General features: G+C 49.5%; 1 protein-coding gene across 2 annotated transcripts; it reads left to right on the top strand.

The window, feature by feature from the left end:
* The first annotated feature begins 366 nt into the window (after positions 1–366).
* bco2l (beta-carotene 15, 15-dioxygenase 2, like) lies at positions 367–7,175 on the top strand. Of its 2 annotated transcripts, none has more exons than XM_029163518.3 (12): positions 367–519; positions 1,958–2,135; positions 2,216–2,427; positions 2,619–2,734; positions 2,805–2,907; positions 2,976–3,110; positions 4,291–4,451; positions 5,069–5,272; positions 5,416–5,553; positions 6,249–6,431; positions 6,612–6,722; positions 7,001–7,175. In XM_029163518.3, exons 1-12 carry the CDS (start codon positions 495–497, stop codon positions 7,115–7,117), a joined length of 1,683 nt encoding a protein of 560 aa, XP_029019351.1. In that variant the 5' UTR covers positions 367–494; the 3' UTR covers positions 7,118–7,175. The 2 variants fall into 2 exon arrangements, with proteins under 2 accessions (XP_029019351.1, XP_029019352.1); XM_029163519.3 differs by having other exon boundaries at positions 368–519; positions 5,102–5,272.
* The last annotated feature ends 944 nt before the right edge of the window (positions 7,176–8,119 follow it).

Consider the following 8,119-nt stretch of genomic DNA (forward strand, 5'->3'; position numbering starts at 1 on the left):
CGACACCGGACCAGGGCTAAAACCTCCATTGTTGATTTTATAGAAAGCCTATTTATAGATGCTGGGGGACGTCCTATGTCTATATGAGTGTCACTGCCACCACCAGCTAAAGTTCGAGCCGCCTGTTGTTGTGTAACATAAACAGCAAAGATTGGAACAGCTAATACACAAACAGTACAAACAATATCATAAGTCAAATACAAATGATTTAATGCGGTGACTCTTTTCTTCCAGAATAAACATTGAAGAAATAAACAAACTGTCTGTTATTGTTTGCTAAGCTACCACGTTATGTCACACGGTGACCTTTGTCAGGAATCAGCGGTCATCGTCCTTCTGGTCATTTTCATAAGCACTTTAATGACAGCGCCGCGCTGCAGTGTCGTATAGCGTGTGTCACCGCTTCCTGAAATAGGCCGGGGTTCAAAGGTTTCCACCAGCGCTCGCGTAAGTCCGCCGCTGGTGTTTGATCATAAGCGCAGAGCGACGGGCCGATGTCTGAGACGCAAACACGCAGCCGTGAGTAGGACTGTTTTGATCATTTTCAACGTAGGAAGGAAGAGTTCGTGCTATCGTGCGTCAGAAAAGATGAAGTTAGTACAAGCAAAGTTAACGATGTTTGAGGACGGGCGCTTTGCGTTGGGAACCACAGCAGCTCAGAGTACCACAGTACGTGTACATGTACACCAGCTTCCAGGAGAACGTTGTTCTCTCACCAGTATTGATTTTGAGGAAAGGGCCTGACTGAATGAATCAGCCATTCATTTACATGGCGTCGCCCCCTTTAAACACAGCCATGTGTCTTCTCGTAACGTGGGTTTTGTTCTGCTCACAATAGTATTTTGCTGCATTTAAGAGCACTGTGACGTTTCGTATTGTCGCTGCTCCGGGGTCGCCTGCCGAACCAGAGCCGGTGAAAGAATACGCACAATAACTCATTAACAGCTTCGAGCTATTCTCAACTATTAAATTAATATAAAAAAAGGGAACCTCACGTGTCGGGAACAAAAAGACATCACACATAACAGCTACAGTGATGTTTATACTGACACACCTCTGGTGCTGTGAGGCAAAGTGTGTGGTGCAGGAACACAAAAAGATAAAACTGCACCTGACGCTTTGTGGCTGTTTGCTTTGATCAGACTTGATTTTGCCTGCAGCAGTAGAAAACCCCATAAAATGCCCCCCCTCTAAGTACAATAGCGCACACTGAGACGTCGTTGGCGATGCTGCAGTAATCACAATCGCAATCACGCTCGCAAAGTCGAGCTTGTGTTCCCACCGTCGACAGTCAATGACTCTTTATTGCTCCTTCTCATTTTTACTGTCTGTTGTACCGGTGTCATGGGGTTGAACGCGGCTCCGGCTCCGCTGATTGGCTGCAGCAACAGTTGCCCGAGTCGGGCGAACCCTGGTACGGCAGGCTCGGCTCAGCGTGGGGCCCCGGCGCCGAACCGCCGCGATAATCACATCGCGCTCATAAATATTTTACAGCGCCCGTTATGTGTTGAGACGGAGGTAATGAAGGGGCGCCGGTTGTTAGACAACACAGAACGACGGAGGTGGTGCAGGTGTCGTTCAGAGTTCATGACCCGGGGGTTCAGGCGCGAGAGCTGCACCTCGCAGCTCCGTTGTTTAATTGGGCTGTTATTAACGCGCTGCGGGAAAAGAAACGGGGAAAAAAAACAAAAAAAAAAGGTGCAAAGTCTGACGATCATCGCGAAAATTAGGAAGGAGTCAACTGATTTATAAAAATCTGCTAAATAGTCTGTTAACCGTGTTAATACCGGCGGGCCTCTGCGGCTGCTGCAGGCTCCGCTGCAGCGAGTCCTCATTCACACGTCCCAGCGATGTATAAAAAGCTCGGCGGCTCCACCGCACCTGCTGTGTGCGTGCGTCACGACGCCAGGTGAGGACGAGCGTGCGACTCATCTCCCGCCGCCTCTCCTCCGCTCAGTGTCCAGCAGGCAGAGGTGCCCGCGGGCCTCGGGCCTGGAGAGCGTGGCGCCGCTGGTGCGCTCCGGCGCGGAGACGCCCGATCCCGTCCCCGCCGCCGTCACAGGAACCATTCCGGCCTGGATCAACGGGAGCCTCCTGAGAACCGGCCCTGGGAAGTTTGAGTTCGGAGCAGACCGGTAATCTGTGGAAAAATACAACATAATGCATCGATTGACCAATACTGTACCACACAATCCACACGTATTGTGTTTTTTAGATACACCCACTGGTTCGATGGGATGGCCTTGATGCATCGCTTCCATATCAGCGAGGGCCATGTCGCGTACAGCAGCCGCTTCCTGCAGAGCGACTCCTTCGTCTCCAACTCGGAGAAGAACCGCATCGTGGTGTCGGAGTTTGGGACAGTGGCGACGCCCGACCCATGCAAAAACATCCTGGCCCGATTCTTCTCCCGCTTTCAGAGTCCCAGTATGTGCCAGATGCCGTGTGAAACTTTAGTTGTGCTTTGCAGATAAGATGAAACTTTAACGACCCCCCGGGGGGATGTGGCCGTAGCTGAGTAATAAAGTAAAAAAGCCAATTAGGGGCATTTAAAAAATTGTTTGTAAAAGGCTGTAAAAACCACTTCTCCACTAAATCAGTGCTGCATGTCCACACAGAGCCCACAGACAACGCCAACGTGAACTTTGTCAAGTACAAAGGAGACTATTACGTGAGCACGGAAACCTGCTACATGAGGAGGATCGACCCGCAGAGCCTGGAGACCAAGGAGAAGGTGAGGCGTGAGGCGTGAACGTCCGCTGGAGTGAGAGAGTGAGGGTAACCGTGCCGCTCGCTCGCCCCAGGTGGACTGGACCCGGTACGTGGCCGTGAGCGCCGCCACGGCCCACCCGCACTACGACCCGGACGGCGCCGCCTACAACATGGGCAACTCCTACGGCACGAGCGGTGCGTCTGCACATCTGCACGCTGCACGTCTGCATTTCTGCCGCGTCTGACGGCTGCCGCCTCCCCAGGTTTCTTCTACAACATCGTCCGCGTGCCCCCCGGCGGCGGCGCGGCGGCGGCGTCCGCGGACCTGTCGGGGGCCTCGGTGATCTGCTCCATCCCCGCAGCCGAACCCAGGAAGCCGTCCTATTATCACAGCTTTGGTGAGCCTCACTCGCGGCTGCTCCGAGTTCTCTGCATGCTGGATGTATAGTGGAGTGGAATTAATGAATTCCAGGGGAGATTTAGTTTTTGCCTGCACTGACAGGACGAGCACTTCTTTTTTCCCTCGCTCTTATTAATAACTAATTTGAATTCTGGCCTCATCCTGCTTCTTTTTGTCAATCACGGCTCCTTTGTCTTTCTTTTCAGCTTTCGCTATCTCCCTCGTTTTATAACTTTGTCTCTTATTAACACACAAAAGGACAAACTGTCCCTAAGACTCTCTGGAAAAAGAAGGTTTTATCTATTTAAAGGACACTCAGCCATCTTTTAGTGTAATCTTTTTAATGTAGCCTCTTGCTCGGCTTATTTGTGTACATGTAGTAGCATTTTGACGTCTTTCATTTGTTGTATATGTACGTAATTCAGTTAGAGACACTTGGAGCAGGTCTTGTCAGAGGACCTCGGTCCGGATTCAGCCCAGCGTGGAGGTTGTGGGGACGCAGGAAGTCACAGTGACAGCTACTTGAGCAGCAGCAGTAATAATTAAAGCGCTGATGAAGGAGCTAATGTGAGCCTGACTTCATGGCTTTGCCTCGTTTAACAGACTGTTGCTCCATGCGGTTTTTATGTCGTCCCAGTTCCCTGATTACATCTCAGGCTCCATTTCCATCAGCCTGGCCGGGGTCTGCCAGACTGACTGGCACCGAGTCACGGTGCTGATGTTTCGTCCCTGTTCTGTGAGCTTCAGTTTGAGCTCTGTAGTTTTGTTCTTTTTCACCCACAAGTGAAAACCGCGTTGGTAGTTGGACTAAGTCTGTGAAGTGAAGCTGGACATTGGGAACTTTCTTCTAATCCTCACTTTCTGGTCCAATTAAAAGCTCAGCATTAGTAGTTTCTTTTCCAAAACACCTCCATGTACAGTGAACCCACTCTGAAGTCATGTTGATAGGTCATAGGACCTTTTACCAATTTGTCTGACTCATTTTGTTTATGTTTATGAAAATATTAACGAGGCATATCAGCAGGACACTTTGCAGTGGCTCCCCGACATGCTTCATTAACTGTGTCATAAACCCACATCACATCATCACTGCACCCATATGTCATATTCTTTATATGTTACTGAATCACTGAATAAATATGTTTGTGTTTGTGTGTGTGCGTGTGTATCTGCTCTAGCCATGTCAGAGAACTACATTGTGTTCATCGAGCAGCCAATCAAGCTGGACCTGCTGAAGTTCATGCTGTACAGGATCCAGGGAAAGAGTTTTCATAAAGTCATGTCCTGGGAGCCTCAGTGTGAAACCGTCTTCCACCTCGTCAACAAGCACAGCGGCGAGGTGGGCTGAAAGCAGTTTACTGCTCAGCTACACCTGCATTAGACCTATCAAGCATGAAACACGCACGCACACACACACACGCACACACACACACACACACACACACACACACACACACACACGCACACACACACACACACACACACACACACACACAACACACACACACGCACACACATGCGCACGCACGCACGCACACACACACACACACACACACACACACACACACACACACACACACACACACACAACACACACACACGCACACACACGCGCACGCACACACACACACACACACACACACACACACACACACACACACACACACACACACGCACACACAAAAGTTGCAAGCTAATCTCTTCACACATGATGACGTTTTCTTCTCCTTATTTATTCTGATGAAGTCACACTCTGGTGGCGTTGATCCTTGTTTTCATACATTGGTCCCAATTTTCTCGTCTCATTACACAGCAAACCCATTAAGCATACACAATCATGCTTCCGAAATGGGAAGCATGATTGTGTATCACAATCATGCTTCCCATTGTTGTTGTTGTTGTGTAACAACACAACAACATGCGAGCTGTTTGGAAATGTCAACGGCACCGCGGCAGCTCCTCGCTGCTTCCTGCTTCTCGTCCCGTCAGGTGAGCGCGGTGAAGTACCGGGCGGCGGCCATGTTCACGCTGCATCAGATCAACGCTTTCGAGGACGACGGGTTCCTGGTGATGGACATGTGCTGTGGGGACGACGGGCAGGTGATCGCAGATTACACGCTGGAGAACCTCCGCAGAGCTGAGGGCGAGGAGCTGGACAAGGTAACGTCCCACAGCTTTGCTCTACACTCATATATGGTTCCGTTGTCTCTGATACACTGCGTTTTGCTTCAGGCACACTTCACCCACATTCTCTGACAGAGTCTAACTGTCTTTTTGTCTCTGTGTCTGATTTTTCTCGAAAGTTTTACAACTCACTGTGCAGAAACCTCCCAAGGAGATACGTCCTGCCCCTGAACGTGGATGAAAACACCCCTCTGGACCGAAACCTTGTCACCCTGAGGAGCTGCACAGCCACGGCCGTGAAGACGAGCCCAGGAGAGGTGGGACCGCAGAGGGAGCGGGGCAATTGTGTGGTTAAGAAACTGTACTTTACACTTGATCTGGTTTTACAGGACTCAGGTAAAGAAAGAGGTCTATAATCATGATAAATTCAGCCAATTCACTCCCACGCAGTCAATTATCCTGCACGATGAGACACCGAAGGTCCTTTCTGCAACATAGTAATTTACTTGCTGCAGATAAAAACTGTGTCAAACTCGTCGTCTGAACAGATGCCATTTAACAGCTAACGTAACGAGCACGCACACACACACACACACACACACACACACACACACACACACACACACACACACACACACACACACACACACACACACACACACACACACACACACAGGGTGCACTAAAGCTGAGACATTAAAAGAAAGGTGATGCTTTTGTTGTCATGACGACCAGAGTTGGTAGCGTCAGTGATAGCATTTATTGTATGTTCATGTAAGTAAAGTGCTGCTGGCTATCGACTGCACACAAATGGAAGAAAGTTCATTGAATTCTCTTATAACATTACCATAACTTTTGGATATGGACAGTTTTGTTGATGCTGTATTGGGTGCAACCGTCACACTAGCACTGCATTGAACAGTACACGAGGTCAGTGCGTTTCTTGGCTAAAATGTCACACATTTTTAACTTACACAAGTCAAGTCTTGACTCTCCCCCCGTGGCCCTAAAGGTTCGCGTGACTCACGAGGAGCTCCACGACGATGCGCTGCTGCGGTACGGCGGCCTCGAGTTCCCCCACATCAACTACGAGCAGCGCAACGGCAAACCCTACCGCTACTTCTACGCCTGCGGCTTCGCACACGTCATCGGCGACTCCCTGCTCAAGATGGATGTCCACACCAAGGAGCTCAAGGTTCCCCATCAATCAGAGCCCACTTAGAGAGACCTCATTGTTAACTGGGTCGAGTCCTGTCTGATCAGAGCTACTCCCAACATCCTGTTGTCACCGAGAGGGAACAGTAGGCTGCGAGTTGGTTTTTAGCATGAAACAGCTCAGCGTGGAGGGAATATTTACCTAATCCCATCTTTCTAGGTGTGGCGTTATCCCGGCTTCTACCCGTCTGAGCCTGTCTTTGTTGCTTCGCCCAGAGCTACGGAGGAAGATGATGGAGTGGTCTTGTCAGTCATCATCACACCCAGACAAGTAAGTTAAATACAGAAAAAAAAAAGCAGCTCCTCTGCACACACTGCAATTAACCACAGCGTGACCAGCTGGAACCTCTTTACTCTGTGATATAATGAAGGAGAGAAGTAGCCACAGACAAAAATAGAGCCGACGCTTCCGCAGCCTGGCTGTGAATAGACAATTTCAATATGCGTGAAGTATAGTTTGCTACAGTCCATGTTGTTATTCTGATGGGATGTGTCCTGTGACCTTTGTCTCCTCATAGCATATTTAGTCTTTTCTATCTATGTTCTCAGGAGAATCGCACTTTCCTACTCGTCCTGGATGCCAGGTCCTTCACTGAGCTGGCCAGAGCCGAGGTCCCTGTAAACATCCCAACCGGGACCCATGGTGTGTTTAATAAAACGGGATAGATGTGCCACCGGTCGCAACTTAGTGCTACAACAGGAAAATAAACAAGGCGGATAGTGAGAGGCTGGGTGGGAAAGTGCCGAGTCATGCTATTTGTTTGCGCCTCCTTGATAAGAATAGATGCATGTTCCCACCGCGCGCTGCCATTCCAGTCAGAAAGATGGCAATCTGTGGGAGACCAACAGAGAAGAACAGGCAGCGCAGCGGGGCGCGCTGATAAAGTTCGTCCTCTGCGTCCTGACTGGGACTTTAAAACAGCCGGGCCTTGGGCGCCTACTTGCAAGGACCAATATTTTAGGTGGAAATCATTTGGAAGTTTAAAAAAAAAAAAAAATCAATACCCGCATTAAAATAAAATCCATTTCTTTCTTTTCTGTTTAAACCTAAAGTGTTTTTGCATCCTCGCGCCACTGGAAACGCTATACTCCCAGCGAGGACACAACAGCACTTAGGAAACATAAAAATGCATCAGAGGAAATTCAATTTCTGTCAAAGTAATGTGATAGAAATGGACAATGTCTGAAATGCCTGGAAAACAAATGGATCTTGCTAGTCGATGGCCTCCGGAGAGTCTAGCAGAGGTCACATCAGAAACGTAGCACTTGCAATCTGCTCCAAAACACCCAAAACAAAGTTGACGCGAGCATAAACACCCACACGCAGGACCTTGTGTTCCAACAAGATCAATTTGTTGTCGTATTAAAGTGTGCGTGGGCCAGAACCGGGGCGGCGCACGGGCCCCGCCCTGAATGCGAAGCACTCGCCTCTCCGCCGGCTCCGCAAATGCTTTCACTGATGCCTATTTCATTGGCTGCTGGCGCTCTGACACTGGCTGAATGAATTCATGGGATCCGACTCGCGCGTTCCGCACCCGACGCAAACTCTGTCACCGTCTGGAAGCTGAGAAGCATCAAATGTAACTTGACCCGAACGTATTTTTGCTGCTTTCAAAACATCAAAAACGGCTTTCAGACGAAAAAAGATTCCAACCTTCGGCAGTTCAG

The sequence above is a fragment of the Betta splendens genome, chromosome 9 (assembly GCF_900634795.4).
Source record: "Betta splendens chromosome 9, fBetSpl5.4, whole genome shotgun sequence".
Classification (NCBI taxonomy): domain Eukaryota; kingdom Metazoa; phylum Chordata; class Actinopteri; order Anabantiformes; family Osphronemidae; genus Betta; species Betta splendens.